This window comes from Silene latifolia, chromosome X, assembly GCF_048544455.1.
Source record: "Silene latifolia isolate original U9 population chromosome X, ASM4854445v1, whole genome shotgun sequence".
Taxonomy (NCBI): Eukaryota; Viridiplantae; Streptophyta; class Magnoliopsida; order Caryophyllales; family Caryophyllaceae; genus Silene; species Silene latifolia.
Window position 1 is genome coordinate 11,627,515 of NC_133537.1, and position 17,771 is coordinate 11,645,285.

At 35.7% G+C, this 17,771-nt stretch overlaps 1 protein-coding gene across 1 annotated transcript; it reads right to left on the reverse strand.

The window, feature by feature from the left end:
* Positions 1-1,756: 1,756 nt before the first annotated feature.
* Positions 1,757-14,732, reverse strand: LOC141622867 (ubiquitin C-terminal hydrolase 12-like). Its single transcript, XM_074438887.1, has 32 exons — positions 14,545-14,732; positions 14,302-14,368; positions 13,539-13,689; positions 13,271-13,428; positions 12,702-12,967; positions 12,389-12,607; positions 12,201-12,309; positions 11,989-12,104; positions 11,604-11,702; positions 11,267-11,376; positions 10,959-11,033; positions 9,859-9,937; positions 9,443-9,589; positions 9,281-9,361; positions 9,074-9,193; positions 8,540-8,662; positions 7,206-7,283; positions 7,034-7,122; positions 6,832-6,940; positions 6,586-6,654; positions 6,355-6,465; positions 5,832-5,887; positions 5,514-5,691; positions 5,319-5,420; positions 5,162-5,230; positions 4,793-4,858; positions 4,631-4,696; positions 4,135-4,221; positions 3,913-4,029; positions 3,728-3,802; positions 3,525-3,611; positions 1,757-2,321 (listed from the first exon to the last, which is right to left on the reverse strand). Exons 1-32 carry the CDS (start codon positions 14,572-14,574, stop codon positions 2,280-2,282), a joined length of 3,351 nt encoding a protein of 1,116 aa, XP_074294988.1. The 5' UTR covers positions 14,575-14,732; the 3' UTR covers positions 1,757-2,279.
* Between the last annotated feature and the right edge of the window lie 3,039 nt (positions 14,733-17,771).

Genomic DNA, 17,771 nt, shown 5'->3' on the forward strand with positions numbered 1-17,771 from the left:
CTGAAATTAATTCCAAAAGAACAGGGCCTTACACATTGATTTTTTTCGTTGGCCCACTAATGTATTGAATTGTAGTGAGTTAAGATGACAAAAAAATAGGCCCACTTATAGGAGAATGCATTTAGGCGGGAAAAACATTAAATTTTCTTATTCTTTTAGTTTAGTGGGGATGATTAGGTGGTTTAACTTTGTAAAATAAATTAAAATGAATTTAATTGAGTTATGAGAATTGGATTGAATTAAAATGAAGCCTGAGACTCCGAGATAATATGATTTTAACTTCATTTCATGATTTTCGAATTACCTTTTGAAAATGTCACGACTATAAGAAATTGAGTACTTATTAGTTTGAGTTTTTTTATAACTGCTACCACGTATAATTAAATTTTTCGCAGTTGCTACCAGATTAATATTTTTTTTAAACTGCTACCGATATTGGTTGTTCAGATTAAAACTAACACCCAACCTCCTATTTTTGCTTGAGAAGACAAGAATACCCTTATTTTTACACTCCCCTCACTCCTTTTTACTCGTGATGATATCAAAACTCATACGACCATGTTCTATTCGGGGGAATAAGAATAAAATGAAAATGGAATTATGTTGGAGCCCTCACTCATTACCTTCACTTAATAACTCAAACATATAGTATCTCTTTAACTTACATCTTTACCTTCACTCACCAATTAATCCTAAACCTAAATTACTTTTAATTAAATCGGGGAATCACAAAATCATCCTCGCCTTTTAAAATTCTTCCCCAAATTGAAACCCATATTAGGGTTTGGATTTAATCGAATTCTCCAATGAGTTCCAAACCCAATCCCAAGTATATTTTCATCATACTCCGTTTTTAGTTTCTCGTTTTTAATTTCATGGTTCCAATCCTCCTTAGAAAGATCACAAATGCAGCTTTAGTCTTCTCTTTTTTTTTTTCGCAGAAGGGGTCAAACCCAGATTAGGGTGTGTTCTCTTTTGTTGTCTTGTTTCCATGACTTGAGTAGAGCCACTGGAATCCCACAGCCACATTTAATTCCTTAACTCCTGAAATTTCTGTTACCATTGCCCCAATTCGACATTGCTATAACAATTTAAAAACAAACCCAGAAATTTAGCGGGTTTTAGTTACGACTAGAATCTTCCTGAAGCGCAAGGGACCTCGACATTGCTACAACAATTAAAAAACAAACCCAGAAATTTAGCGGATTCTAGTTACGACTAGAATCTTCCTGAAGCACAAGGGACCTAGTTGTCCGTTGAGAATAATTCTAATCTAGTTCATGGTCCGAAATTTGATTTAAATCCAATATAGCACCATTATTCATGACCCGAGTTCAAATTCTGTTATCCATAGCACCAACATTCATGACCCGAGTTCAAATTCCGTCAACATCAAATTTGTCCTTCGGGGTTTCCTTAGCATAGAAAAAACCCTTCGAAGTCACAGCTCTTATTGGAGCAGGAGCTCCCACACACAGGTTTTTATTGCCAAACATGATCCTGAGGAAGGAGATCCTCTCCATTTCCTTTCTCTCCATTTCCTCTCACAATCTCTTTAAATAATAATTTCCACTTTCACCCTCATTTTCCTTTTTTTTTATGCGTAAATTTAGAACCGTTAGATGTTGTCAATATACGATCCGAGCCATTAATAGGTACTTGCCTCTCCATTTCTTTTGAGGAAATGGAGAGAAAATGGGCTCGATCCTGAGACCCATCTCTAAATGCAGACAATATTGTAGTATGGAACAGAACATAGGAATCATTGACTAAAAATCACTAATGACTCGATTTACAATATTCAAAGAAGAGAACATTACAAGTTTACAACATACCCGTCTCTTGCACCGGTAAATAGTAAAATGTTTACTCATAAAAGCTACAATCCTGACAAGCTTCCCTCACAAGAGAAATAATAATAATAAAGCGAAAAAAAAGAGGGGACATTATCATAGAAGCGATGGGAAGACCCTCGCATAACCCTCATAATCTAAAGACTAGACATGCCTAAATAAACAGAATAGGTCCGACTATACTGTATACATCCCTAACCAAAATCTCATTTTATGTACTGTGTTTTCTTAACTTACAAGTTACAACTGGGTGAGTTTCATAGGGCAACACACATACACAGGCATAGAGCCATAGGAACAAATTCCGTTAAAAGAAAACGGAAGATCTGAAAACTTGACGGGGCTGCAATCGACATTGAATGTCGAAACCTCCGTCGAGGGAACCAGAGACGGTCCAAGCATACAAAATCCAGTCCCCAAATCATGCTAGTTGTAGATTTTTACAGGTTTCTCAAAAGTATGGCGATTCTGCAATTTGATAACAAAAGGAGATGATTAATAATAAAGCCGATGCATGAACTTTATAATATGATAATAAAAGCCAAGCAAAGACGACTGTGAAGATATGTAACTGACTCAGCATCAATATAGCTAATGTCTTAAGTATCACTTAAAATGTATTTAAACAGATCACCTAATCGAAATTTCCACCCTCGTATCCGAAAATTTTGGTAAATTTTACTTTGTTAAATTCGGATTTCAGAAATGTCACTTTCGGGACTTTATCACCTTGTTGAATGGAAGGTTCCGATAGGAACGAAAGGGAGGAAAAGAGAGGCATGTAACTTTCCTGGTACGGATATTAGATTGGGCTGAGCCCTGAGGGATAATGCCCTTAGTTACTCCATTCCCACTCCTCCCTAGTCCCTTCCCTTAAATCCATCCCCCTCCCCTCCACTTCCCTCCTAATTTCTTATCCAAACAATGCTTAGTTGAAATTTATTCACACGTCATAAAATTTTAGCATGGACTCAGACCAGGTCATACAATTGTCTGGATCTGGAATTGAAGACAAACGAAGGGACGGGATACAGGGGAGATGCAATTCCTTTTTTTAGATATTAAACTAGGATGGAGAGAAATTGAGGGGAGGGAGTGCAGGGATCTTTGTTGTCATACAAGCAAAATCAAAATCCTACCAACATGAAAAATATCGAAGGGATAACACAAAAGAGAAACAAAGGCTACAAATAACAGACAAAATCACTTTTACCAACCCCAACTTTTGCTCTGAATAGGATTTCAGTTCATTAGAAGAGCAGAGCTCATTCACATATTCAGGAAATAATTTGTCTCCTATAAAGAGACAACAAACTAAATTATTCCTCCCTCTGTTCTTGCAGATAGTTAACCTTACTTTTAGTTCGATTTTTACGTAAACAATGATGCAAGCAGGTTAGGGAGTTGCACGGTCAATTTCCACCACACGAAACATGCCCAAAAACAATAAACTATTAACTATGACAAACAAAATGGAACGTGTGAACTATCAAGTTGGACAAAGGAACTAGATAACAATGGCAGCCTTAGTTTAATTCCTCGAATTAGACCACATCCGGACACGCTATTTAACCAAAGCAACCACAAAGAAGTGAACAACGCTTCCATTTATAAAGTCATGGGCACGCGGAGGGCAAGCAGCAAGCTAGCAAGCAACAAAAAGACTATCACCTGATTCGCCGTGAGTGTTCTTTTTGGGGTAGTATCTGGATGCTCCAATCCAAGGTACTGTTCCCATGCACCATATACATCTCTTCTCTGAAGAAAAACAAAGGCAAAAACTCAGAACAATATTTCTAACAGCAGGAGTGGGAGAGAAAAAGTATTGTAAGCACATAATATATAGACATCGTATAGCGGGAAATGCTATGAACCTGAAAACGACTGGACACGATGTCAGTGTCTTGGAGATACTCTGGACGACCTAAGGACAAAAATGCAAACTTCCACTGGCCAACCAAAGCAATGAACAAGATGATTTTATAAGAAAAAGCAACATCAATAGAACTGAGATTTCTAATTGTGTTAACTGATAGTAATGATACGGAAAAAGGCATACCTTTGAAAATTCTTCATCTGGCACCTGCAATTTCTTTTGAATCCTACCTTTAACATCAGCCAAGGTTTCCCCTTCATGAATCACCAAGAAAAAGGGTTCGCCGAAGTTTTGGATTTGCTGTTATGACAAAATTGTTTAATAAAATGTTCAACAGATCTGAAAACATAAAATTAACAAATAAGGGAGGTCTATCACGATAGTTTGCGAATGTGAGATTGCTACCGTTTGGTTCTGAGCTGTCTCCTTAGTAAAGTGGTACACATGAATTAGCCGATCTTGAGGACCCAAGTTCTTCTCTTCTTCGGGAATCTACAATAACAGTTAAGTAATGAAAAGAGCCAAAAATGGAATAGTTTTCACAATGAGAGTGTTGCCAATGGTAAAATTATCTCAATAGGAGCTACAAAAACATGGGCACAAGTAAGCTGTGCATAAGGATGGAAGTTAGGAAAAGTTGCACCAACAAACAAAGAAGAATGAGAGTGATATGAATATCTTTTTTTTTTTTGGTGTGCGTTTTTTTTAAACATAAAAGCACCTTTAAGCGCCTCCATTATCATTGATAAATCATAAGCAATTACATCATGAATTTGATATGGATAAGAGCTATTCGATACCCTCTTTACATTACAATGTAGGCTAAGTTGAGCTAACAAATGACTGTCTTATTACAACATCGATACACATTGGAGAAATTAATTGATTCAAAGGGACTGACCTCTTCTGCTCGCAATGTCCAGTACTGATCATTTATATTCTCAATCTTTTCATTTGGTGGAAAGATCTGCGGAAACCAACAATTAAACAACAAGATTGAATTATTAATCTATACTCAAAACATTTCAGATTGGATGATAAATATCGTCAATACTAAGCAAACCTTATAGATCTTATGATAGAATACTTCAAGCAATCTCAGCTCAGCATCAGGATGTGATAATTCAACCTATTGCAGAGGACACGAGTTACATATTGCGATGACTTCCAGTAAAGATGAGTGAACTTTCACATATTTTGAAGGAGCTGTGCCAACTAATGTTAAGACATTAGAGTAAGCTTGCAAATTGTTAACCACATTGTCGTACACCTTAGTAAATAAAAAATCTTGGGAGGGCCAATGACACCAACTTGATATGAATATAATAGTAAAACAAACGAATTACTACAAACTACAAAGTATGAAAACGGCAAGTCGGCAAATACTGCAACCCACCAAACCACACACAGCAACATGAGACAAAGCATTTACCTTTGTTTTCAGGTCATTAAGAACATCCCCTACTGTACTGTTTTTTGGTAGTCTAGTATGAATAACAACCTGATGACAAAAGGCACCCAAATATCATGAAATAAGAGATACCAACCAAAAAAAAAAATTGTGATGTGTTTTCATAAAAAAAACTGACTTCATCTTTTGAAGCATGATGAAAAGCAACTTTGAGTGTCTTCAAGCCTTGTAATTCTGGTAATGGTATGTCCAAAACTTCATAGTAGAGTATGTCGGAAGTCTGCAGATTTGTACGGAAGGTGGAGAATACTGAAACAACTCATACAGGGAACATGGGAACAATGATTATATCCAAGGCAATAAAGCTAAATACCTGATTGTAGTGGACCAGCATGTCTGTCAAGTGATCCACACCCCTATATTTAATAGGTTGTGGCTTTGGCTGTTGAGAGTAGCAGTTGTGAGAAGTAAGCCTAATTTTTGACGGATCATCCAAGCCAAGTTGGCGAGACACTCTTTCCACTACATCATCGTATGTATGATGTCTTGATCTACAATTCATGGACAAGACCGAGACAGTAAAAAGAACGTAACCAATTAACAGGATTTATTATCCACTATCCACGTAAATCTGTATTAAAACCTAGCGTACACAAAGGCAAATGCTCCAAAAGGCAGGTGTGTAACTTACAACTCCAGGCAAAAGTCATCTTCCTTGGGTCGCTCCAGTGATCTGAAGTGAACCACCTATGAAATTCAAATTAATTTACAAGAAAACTCGTAACTCTCTTAAAAACCAGCAAAGATGCAAAATACAAACTTTCTGCCAAATTTTGATTAGAACAATATCTATTATAAAAGTATTCCCCAGCATTTTAAGAGACACCAAAAGTGCATGCCTCACACACATTCCAAACACAAATTCTCATTATAGACGGACACTATCCGTCTATAGCAATAGACGGATAGTGTCCCTCTCACAAATGAAAGTGGGTAGTGCAAGTGGGTGGGAAATGGATACCCCCACTTGCCCTCCCACTTTAATTTTGTGAGAGGGCCACTATCCGTCTATAGCTATAGACGGATAGTGGCCGTCTATAATGAAACGGACTGCATTCCAAGATACGAGAATGCAGGACATACAAAAACAAACTGGATCCAAGTTCGGTGGCTTCAAAAATTAATAAATATACAGAGTAAACTAGGGATCATACTTGGCGATTCTGCACATAATCTAAAAATGAGGGGACAACAGGATAGCGGTATTTTCCTGCAGTTTCAGCTGGTAGAGTTTTCTGGAAACAAACTATATCTCCGTCTTCAAGCTGGTAAGTGAAAACAATAAAAGTTGAAATAAATTAGTAAAATTTTCAGTGGTTATCAGTGTAAAAGAGTGGTTGAATAAATAAATAAATAAATAAATGCGGAGTATAAGAGATCTCCACCTGACTACCCCGAAACGTAAGCTTCAGATCAATATGTTCACACATCACAGTTGGCTCAAACTTAATTTCCTGCAGATAGTATATTCACAGGTTAACAAAACAAAAGCAGAACAAAACCTTCAAAACCAAGAAAGTAACAACATTGTTAGTATGTGCACCATCCAAAATAAACCTGAAGTCAATATATTTAATATCAAAACTACATCACACTAAATTATCTATTATATAAGATTGTGGACATCTAACCTCAAATAACTCAATCTCCTCCTCAGCAGCGTAGCCAGCCATTTCCTTCAATTTCCCCAAAATTTCTCCTGGTTTACCATTAGCCTTGACAAAAAGTCTTCCCACATAACTGCAGATACATAAAACAAATAGATATATGCAAAGTAAATTTTGTACAACAGTACTAGACAACCAAAGGATTCTCAACTATATGAGATAGTACCGTAGCTCTTCTTTTGCAGGATCATAATGCTTAAAAAACAGTAAAATTTCATCCTTCGTCTTTTCTGGAGGTGCGATGGGCCGTAAATCCTGCAATATAATAAAGCAACACATATAACTAGCGCAACTGCAAATGCTTGATGAAGTGATTATGCTTCTTTAACTATACTTACACAGTCAAGCTCTACTTCCAACAGCAACTTCAGTTCTGCATTCTGAACCTTATTTGACACTTCCCTCAGCTGTCCAACCTGCAGGCAATGGAAAGCAAAAGATGTAAGCATCACCTGCCTAAAAGGCTCAAATGGCAAAGCATGCTTCATTTGATCACTAACCCGCTTCAGCCTGTGATGTAATAAAGTTGACCACAATAGAAACTCATCAAACAAAATCCCTTTCATTTTATAACTAGTATAGATACCGTGCAATACGCTGTATATATAGAGTATTTATTTTGTAGGGTTTATTTATAATGGAAAACTAAAGTTATGAAAGGTGTATTTTTATGAAATCTATATTTTTTTACCATAAAATTAAAGATTTCATTTTGTAAATATTCTCCAATTATTTTAATGAATTTTTTTTTGTCACAAAGTTAATGGTAAGTATGTGTCAAGTACTCAAGTTATTCTCTAAAGTCATAATTGTTGCATTTAATGAAAAATTTATCAACTTATAGTGTTTATAATTTAACATCAATTTTATTTTATTTTATTTTCGTGAAAAAATCATAATTTTGAATTTAATTATAAGGTTAAAGTTTAATTATAAGATTATATTTTAATGAAAAGATAATAGTTTAAAGAAAGAAAGTTTTACTTGTTTCTTTATTTAGATAGAAGCATTTGGAGGGAAAAATAAGAGAATTTTTCTTCTCTTAGGGGGTGTTTGGTTCACCCAATATAGGTATGAGGTATGGGTTTGGAATGAACCAAACCCATACCATGTGTTTGGTTGACAAAATTGAAGGTTTGATACCCATACCTCAAACCCATGAGGTATGGGTTTCTCATACCCAGGGAGGGGGGTGGGTATGAGATTGATACCCATGGTATCAAATTACAAATATTAAAAGGTGATAAAAACAATTGTAAAAAAATCAATTTATATATTTATTTCATTAAATTTTCTCTACATGATTTAATAGTATAAAAAAATTATTATTAAAAATATTATATTTTGAAGAGTTTTTAGCTTTGATTAATTTATAACCCCATACCCCCCAAAATTGAACCAAACACAAGGTATGGTATCAAGTTCCAACCCGATACCACCCATGTATGATTCCCGATTCCAAACCCATACCCACGCGTGAACCAAACACCCCCTTAGTAGTAAAGGGGGAATGGGGATGATTTAAATAAAGATTCTTCAACTTATAACAGAAATAAAAAAAAGTAATGCACATAACATTCATTCCACCTTCAACAGTTCAACACATCCACATTAAATGCCGGGAAAAAAATTATGCACTTGTAACTGGAAGTATAGGGTCTAAAGAAATTACAGTCTGGGCTTCCTCCAATGCCGTCAAAGGTCTATTCGGCCGGAAAGTGTGATTTTGGCGCTTTGCCCACAGCCAAAATCGTTGTAATTGTACCGGGATACCAAACTCTTTAGCAACCTCTTCCTGCACATTAAATAACCATGAAACACATTCATATGCATGAAATCCTCATATGTACAAGCAATTTGTTATAAAATCAAGTAATTGGCCAAGATTACCAGAGACGAAGTGATGGACACAGCCTTTTAGAAATTTAGGAAAAAGAGAATGAATTTCAACTTGCTGATAAATGAATATAAACAATATACGTTCAACTACCATAAAAATACTTGCTTAGACAGGGAGCATAAAATCACACTGTATCGGCATTTGGCAAAGCTACGAATCTTAAAACTATCACGAATTATTCTGGGTAAAAGATTAAACTTTAAGTAAGTTCCTCCAGTATTGCAGTGGAGCTGAGATAAAAAGCACTAACAAAGAGTAATTTGCAAACTAAAATTAACGGCGACCAATAAATAATTCAAGTGGCACCTTGAAAAGGTTAAATGGCATTTGCTTCTGTATACGAAAAGATTTAACTTTATCATGATCAACAAGGTCGAAATAAATATCCCTTCCAATCTGCTCACTGAGATCTTCATCACGTGCAACCTTCAAATGGAAAAGTACGCGTCAAAACCTGGGTAGAAAATGGACAAAGACCAAACAAAGACACAATTTTTACAAAAACGCAATCACCTTTATGATAGTGTACAGGTGTGCCTCTGCCTTCTCTTTCTTCTTAAACTCCTTTTCTTCTTGTTCTCTATTCAAACGCTCCTAAGCAAATGCAATAGTAGGTTTATTGTAAACGTTGCATCTAGAAAGCAAACGAAAAGCATAGCAAAGTTATAGTCTTACCCTAAGATGTTCAGCAATGTCCTTCTCGTCCACATTACACAGAATCTTGTCCTTGTCACTTTCACGTATATACACAAGCATATAGGCATTTGAATATTTTGTGAATTTGAAGGGAGGGTTATTGAAACCAGGATTTGTTTGTGGCAACTGCGGCAAAAATAATAAAAACATGAAATGAATCACGTTTGTAAAATTCATAACTAGACAATGCTAAACATCGTGTTGAGAACATCTAGAGTTCATTTTTGGTGGAGTTGACGGAGTTCACCATAAATAGTAGTAAAAGAACAATAGATGGTGATATGACTTATGAGTAGTTAAACATAAGAATGAGAAAACTTTAATACCGTATTCAGGAAACTCTACCATATAATTGTTTTACAACTCTAGATGATCCTAACCCTAAATAATCATACCTCCTCTTCACCACCAAACTGTTCATCCAAAGCTCTTTTCATATCTTCTTTTGTAACTCGCTCATCATCAAATTTATACCTGAATAGCACCACTAAGGATTTAAAACAGTGGCAAAATCTCTGTGAAAACTAGAAAGATAGAGGAACCGCAGTTTATATCACTAGCAAGTAGTCAGACTTGTCACAAAAACATTCAACAAAACAGCATCTGAACCAACAACTGATGTGCCTGTTAAGCAGCGTTTAAGATTCAGTAATCTATTATCAAAAGTGTCGCCCTAGAGTTTCAGTCATAGTCAATCTAAGGTTTCAAACTTTCAATTGATGGATCCACCGTCATCATGAACAGTAGCGTCAACACCCACAAACAATCTACTATCAAAAATACCGCACTTTCGTAACAACATAAACACTGTCCTGCCTCTACCGTTGCTCCTACTTGCTCATCCCCCAGTCAACTTACTGCATTTATCTTTACAACCAACCCAGCGCCACTACCCCATACTCCTCCCATGCTTCTAACCTCACCCTGCCCCCTATACCCTCCTCAGTCTCCTTGATTACCCCCATCCATTCCCATTTCCATTCCGCCACCTTCTACGCGTATGGCCTACCCGCCTCCTCCACCCTTAACTCACCTTTATTGCCAGTTCCACCAACTTCCCTTCTAAGAGCTTGTTAACCTGTGTTACAAAGATGAGTGGCCGGCAACCAGTGTGTAGTCCGAGGACAGATAAGGTGAAGGTGAAAAAGGTTGTGGATGGCAGAGAGGGAGAGAGCGAGAGGGGGCGGGAGCGGGGAGATGATTGCCCTTGTTGGAAAAAAAAAGTTTATCCTCCTTTCCAACTGTAAACATGGGGTACTTTAAAAAAGGTGCCTTCTTGTACAACTAATATATGAGGGGAACTTTGACTGGTTTTAAGCCATCTTGCCACCCCCTTATTACTTTCTTTCCTTTCTCCTCGTCTATAAAACGACACCTTCTGACATTAAAGTAAACGGCATAGTTCAATATACTATACTGTCAATATTACCAATAAAAGAAAATTGATTTCCAAAACTCATGATAAATAAATAATAAACAACAGGCAGATGCATACCACTGTTCCGAAAGTGTTGGCCGTATATAAGCATAATAGTGTCCACCATGCACCCCACCACTATGGACCAAAACACTGCATATAACATTTGGAAGAATCAACCATCTTTAATTATAATAATGCATCAGTTTCACCTCTTGAGAAGTGATATTAGTATATCCCATATATTGTCACTATCTCATATGACATACTACTACCATGTGGCAAGCCATTCATGTAGACGATTCTTCTTGAAGTCGAGCATAGTTTAGCTAATCTCCTTCCTAAGTAAACAATAGCATCAAAAATATTCAAATGATCACCCATACCTGTGGAGAGTATACAAGTTGCGTACACTTCTATCAGCATCAGGAGATAAATATTTGCCATTTTCACGATCAAGATCAAGTTCGAGAGGAAACTCATAGCGATCATTGATCTACAGAGGGTCATAAAACGCAAGTGAGACTCATATTGAAGTCAAAAACATTCACTAATAAGTCAAAAATCAGCAATAAGAAATACATGAAACTGAATGCAATTGAAATGAAAAGCCCAAAAAACTATGAGTGAACAGATAGCATACACCCAAGATAGAACAGTATACATCTAATCATAATATGCTATTTCAAATTATCCTATATAAGAGAGTTTGCTTTGACCAACCTTCACCATGGTGTCACGCATAAAATCATATTCAAATCTTTTGAGCTGCAGTTGAAGCACCGGGGGGAAATCAATGAACAAGACACCCTTCCTAGCGTCCTGAAATAACCAAAGCCAAACAAGCAATGAAAATGTGTACCTCCCCCTGATGGCTGAAACATGTTGAAGCTACTTAAACATGTTGAAGCTACATTTTGAATTTAAAAAGAGAACATTTATCAAAATAAGGGCGCCAAAGGAGATGACGCCATTGCAGAAAATTCCAAAACTATAGAAGAAGAAACATGTACAAGTTAAAAATAAGTAATAGATACAATCTACGTGTATGCCAATACATTATGCTTTGAAACCAAGAAGGATATATAACACTATGAAAACTCCTCACCTGCAAACCATATTGCTCAGCATGATACTTGTTATCACCGTCCAGTTTCTCAACTTCCACATACTTATCGAAAGAAGCATACACGTCACGGCATCCTTTAACGTCAAGCTGTAGATCTACAAATCAAAATTGTGAATTCAGACCACCTCAACCCAAGCTCCAAAGATTTTGAGAGAGGTTTCTACATGATGATATTTCAGCAAATAACTTACCATAGAAGGACTCCTTCCTAGTAGATTTGTAATCTACATTTACACATTCGATGTAGTTCATGTGATGACCTTCAAACAGTTTTTGGATGGTACCCTCAACAACGGTACCCTGCCATAAAAAAAATAATCAAAAAACCTAAAACTGAACCGTGAAACGAACATGAAAATATTTTGGTCAAAAACAGCACCTTCATTTTATCTTCAAGCTTTTCACAAAGAACCCTATTAAGCTCCTGCACATCATGCTGCATGAAAGAATCATAAGTATCCCAGCCAAAAGATTTGGTCAACTCTTTTGTTGCAACACTGCCGTCACTATATTGCAGCTTGTAAAACAAACTCTGAAGAGCCAAAGGAATGCTTGCTGATGGCATATCAATTTCAGTTGTAGGCATATGGTATACAGCCTGAGTATCAATGAATACCACAATTAGCTCTCTGGAAAATAAATTTGTATTCCCTAAACCATGTTGGTACAGACTACCAATGGCCTCAACAAACCTTTCGAAAATAAGGAATGTGAAAAAGCGTTTGAAGAAGAGAATTCATGTAGCACGTTGCTCCTTGATTCTTAAGTCCAACAAATCCAGTTTCCTTCTTTGAGTCGTAGGACCAATAGTCTACGATCTTGCGAACAGCAACCTCAGCCTCGATAATAACAGTATCGTTCACAAGATACCCTCTACCGGGGTCATAAAGCTCACTTAAAGCCATAAACGAAGTAAAGCCCCAATCACTTTCCCTAGCATTGAATTGATGTTGGGTATCTGCAGATTTTCAATTGGCATTTAATTACAACCTCCATGCACAAAAATGTTTTCACAGAGCAGTCAAGATGTCTGCACAAACTGGCTAATACTACCAAATACTTAGTTGAAAGAGATGAAGTACATTTACATTAGTACAATTACACAAATCATTCTTTCAAAAAATATCATAAGAGCACCTTAGCAAGCAGGTCATGAAAAATGTGTAGCTAGGATCACATTAGCTTTCGTCATGTGCCCAGAGAAACGGTTGAATAACGGATAAGACATAAAGAACGGTAACATATACAAAAAAGTGGATACCTTTTCTCACGGTATACTTGTTATGAACTTGATTCACCACAGCCAGGCTAAACTGTGCATACCGACTCCACCCATAAGGCAAACTAGGAGAATCAGCAACATCAAGATACATTGACAAATAGTCCACATTGTTCCCTTTAGGGAAAATAAGTATCCGCCTGCACAGTCCAAGACACGATTCGACAATTAGCGACTACCTTAACAGTCCAATACACAACTTTCCTTTACTACCAACACAACAGAATCACTTGAAAACTTTGCAGTGTACCATTTATGATCACCGACAAAGAAAACTTCAGAATAATGCTTCTTGGTATTTAGCCGGGTGAAATTCTCAATTTTCCAAGTAAACCTCGACGTTGGAGGTTCCTCTGCAGGTGGATTCTCCACGGCATTTGCAGGTTCCGCTTGCGCAACAACTACCAACAGAAATCATACAGTTAATAACCTAATCAACAGTTCTACACTAAATCTAGCAATAATGTTATTTCCAAACTTCACCATAATGGACAGTTATTATTTGACTTTACTTCATTACGCAGTTTTTAGTTCCCATCGTCCCAATCATTGTTTCCCATTGTTATTCTTCGTGAGGGATATTCTAATCAGAGGTAAACAAGTGATTGGGCGTAACTGACAAATCACACAGTCTTATCAACTGATATTTTTCACACAGTCTAATCATTGATATTCTTTCAAAATGTATCCCATAATGGATAATTATTCCTTTATTTCTTTTTTTAGGTAGTGTTTAGTGTATCAACTGATATTTTTCACAGGGACGTTCAAGAGACACTCCCCTAATTGTGTAAGACGGTCTTCCAATGTGAGACGGTCATTTATATATTAATAGAAATAAGTGAGTGTTTAACCAATCAGAAGAACGTCTCTAACAGACACCCCTAATCAATTAACCTAACAAATCTCAATCGCACTAACACAAGAGACTCAATTAGATCAAACAAACCGAGTCGCGACGAGATCAATCTACAACAGAACACAGAAAATGCAAGGGAAATTAAAAATGCGACCTTCCATAGGTTGATTATCATCAGCAATTTCGGAATGCGGCATGAGCATCTCTTCATCACCCTGCCGCTGCAAAATTAACAATCAGCGTAACAAATTAAAACCCTAGTTAAGCTAAATTAACGAAACCTAATCTCAAATTACTAAAATTGCAGTGGATAATATCGCAATCATATCAACACAAAATCAGAATCAAAATCAAATTAAAGTAGAAATGCGAAGATTGATAGAGAGAGAAAGCGTACGTCGACAGGAGCGGGAGTCATGATTGTCATTAGAGAGAGAAGAGAAAAAGGAGAGAAGTTGAGATCGTCACGAGCTGGTCGAGGTGAAGAGGAAGGAGAGGGAGAAGGGAGGAGAACGGTCTTTGTGACTTTGTGAGTGTCGGAAGGTGTTCGAAATTACTAAAAGATATGGACACGAACACGACTCGACGTGAGATGTGACACCGCATTCCATAAAATGTAGAACACTTAACAAGTTAACATACTATAAGTCTTTTATAAAATTAAAAAATATATTTTTTTTATTTTATAGTATATAAAAGTACAGTTTAATTTTGTAAAGGTATTTTATATTAACTTTTTAATCAAAACCAAATTTAAATTATATTTAAAAACCGTATATGATAATTTACTAACGGTTAGATTAACAATAACTCATATTTAGCATACACAAAAAAACATGTCATGTATGCAAAAGATAATCATAATTTTAACATGAAGCGCCGTTAAATTACATCATATGATATTTATATTATGCTAAAGTGTTCTCGAGTGTCTACGGAATGTCCAAACTTTAAAAATATTTTTAAAAAAATAGATACGGTGTGCTAAGTGCCCGACACGTATTTTTGTGTGTCCTGCAAGCGTCGGTGACGGACACGTACACGCTAGATGGTAGAAGTGTCAATGTTTCCTAGCTTGTATCGCAAAAAATTACGAAATTACTCTCATATACAGGTGAAATCATTATGAGCATTTTGTTCTCTTTTAAAAAAAAAAAATTGTTATAAGTTGGTCGAGGGGAAAGGAAAGGGAAAGGGAGAAGAAAGGAGTCAAATCATATTGCTACTAATGTTACTTTAATTAGTGCTAGTTATGAAATTCTTGAAAAGAGACATATTCATAACTATAATGGGTACAACTAATACTTTCACTATTGTTGTTATTACGCAAATGTCTTCAATTTGCTTAGTTGGTAAAAGTCATAAAAGGTGGTGCTCATGACCTGAGTTTAAATCTCGTTAGTATCGAAAAGAATCTAGTAAATATATATATATCGATGAGGGAGTGTAACAAGTGATTGTTAGTTCATTATCTCGTAAATTGTCACATAAGAGGTCTTCTCGTTATTATTTATTACGTGGGGGTGAAGATGATGCATCTAATGACTTAAATTGTTAGTGGGATCGAAGACGTTAAGGAGGTTTGGATAGCCGGCCTTGGGCGGACTTAAGTGGATGTTTAGACTTGGATTAGTTATTTTATTTGCTTATTATTCCCCTTAACAACATTTTATACATCCACAAAAAGAGTAAGGCTACATGCATTCGATCTTCAAACCTTTTAAGGTAAAAAGCAACCCTATTAACTACGCACAATCGCACAAGCGCAATCCAGCATGGAAAATTTGCGTGAAAAGAGAGCCATAAACGAAGTTCGGGATATGAAGGTAGTTGTCGTCTCAAGCCTTTAAAAGGATAAATGATAAATATGGCACTGCGATAGAAAAATGTACTTGATAAAAACTTGCAACAAAATATCGTAATTTATTTAGGTTATTAATCAATCAATTAATCAATACTATCATCAATACTATAATCCTCAAACCAAGAGACTTCGATGTAAATAAATAAATCTATACTATCATTGCAGTACTTTTGACCCTTTTACCCTCCTCATATTCTCTCCTATCTAATTTCTCATTATACTGCATAGAGAAAAAAACTCATGAGCATGCCGTACGATAACCCCACCCTCACCCACCTTCCCACCATGCACCCTAGGCCAACCACCAGCCCCACCCCCATCCATCACCAGCACCACCAACAATTTGCATAAAGTATGGTGGATTGTTCATGGGCGAAGAAAAATCACGCAGTAACTTTGCTTTTCAGTTTGATTTTTTTTGAGCATTTTTAAAGTATTTAGTATTAGCATTAGGTATGATTGACCATGAATTTATTTGGAATCATGACCCTCGTCGCACATCATCCATTCTCTGCAAATCTATATCTTACCTTTTAATTATGTGTACCAGTGTTTTGATTCAGAGGAAAATTCATGTAGCAGCCACCAACAATACACTTACTTAATACCCGTTCTCCGGATTTGTCTCATCCATGAATAATTTGCAATTAACAAACAAAATACAAGTTTTAAATTCAAATTATCGACGACAATTGGAAAAAAGATGATTAATTTAAGAGGTTGTTGGGTTATGAATTGAAAGAATTAGGTTTAGAGTTTTTTAGGTAGAGGTATGATAATGGAAAGTTTTGCGCAAAAAGTACTGAGATGAGTAAAATACGTATTGCGAAAATAAATTGCGATTAATTATAATATAAAGTTTTTAATCGATAGCGTTGTGTGATAGACTATAGACCTGAGTCACCTGACCAAGGAACCTCAATGTAAATATTATATAGTTTTGGTTGAAGTATAAATTTAGAGAACACCATAGTATGGTAATTTTTCTTAAAATAAACATGTCCCACTTATGGTGTTAATTAGTATAAAGATGTTAATTATTTAACATACAAATATAAGTATAAGTATGTTATATTTTGGAAACAATTAAAAGATAAATAAATCAAGCTAGAATTCCAAAAAAAATGTAATATTTCATAATTATTTCAATTTGATTTAATGCATATATGTAATATATTTATATAAATATATAAAGCTCTTAAAATTGCATGCGTAAATAGCAAAAGTAATTATGTCAGTAATGAAAAGAATTGTAGTATTGGATATAGTAATATGATAATATCACTCATTTGAATAGTCAAAGTAACAATATTAGTAGCCAACGGGAGTAGTGAAAGTAACAGAAGTAGCAACGGGGGTAGCGAAATTATCAATATTAATGCGGCAGTAGTGAAAGTAACAATAATTACGTAACAATAATTATGGCGGGACTAGTGAAAGTAATAGTAGTAATAACAAATATAATAAAAATAACAATATTAACAACAAAAGAAAGTATATATGAACAATTAGCTAACCAATCGATTTAAGTAAACTATTAATAGCGGGAGTAGTAAATTTGTCTCATAATTTATTTCATCGTAATTTTAAGATATGTCATAAAAAAATATATTAATGATAAATTTATGAGTTATACAACTTTAAAGTAGTTTTATTTAATTGAAAATAAATTTTAATGGTAAATAAAGGCAACCCGAGCGGGGCCGAGTACCAATACTAGTGACTACATATAATGAGATAAATAAATTAACTTTGTCGAT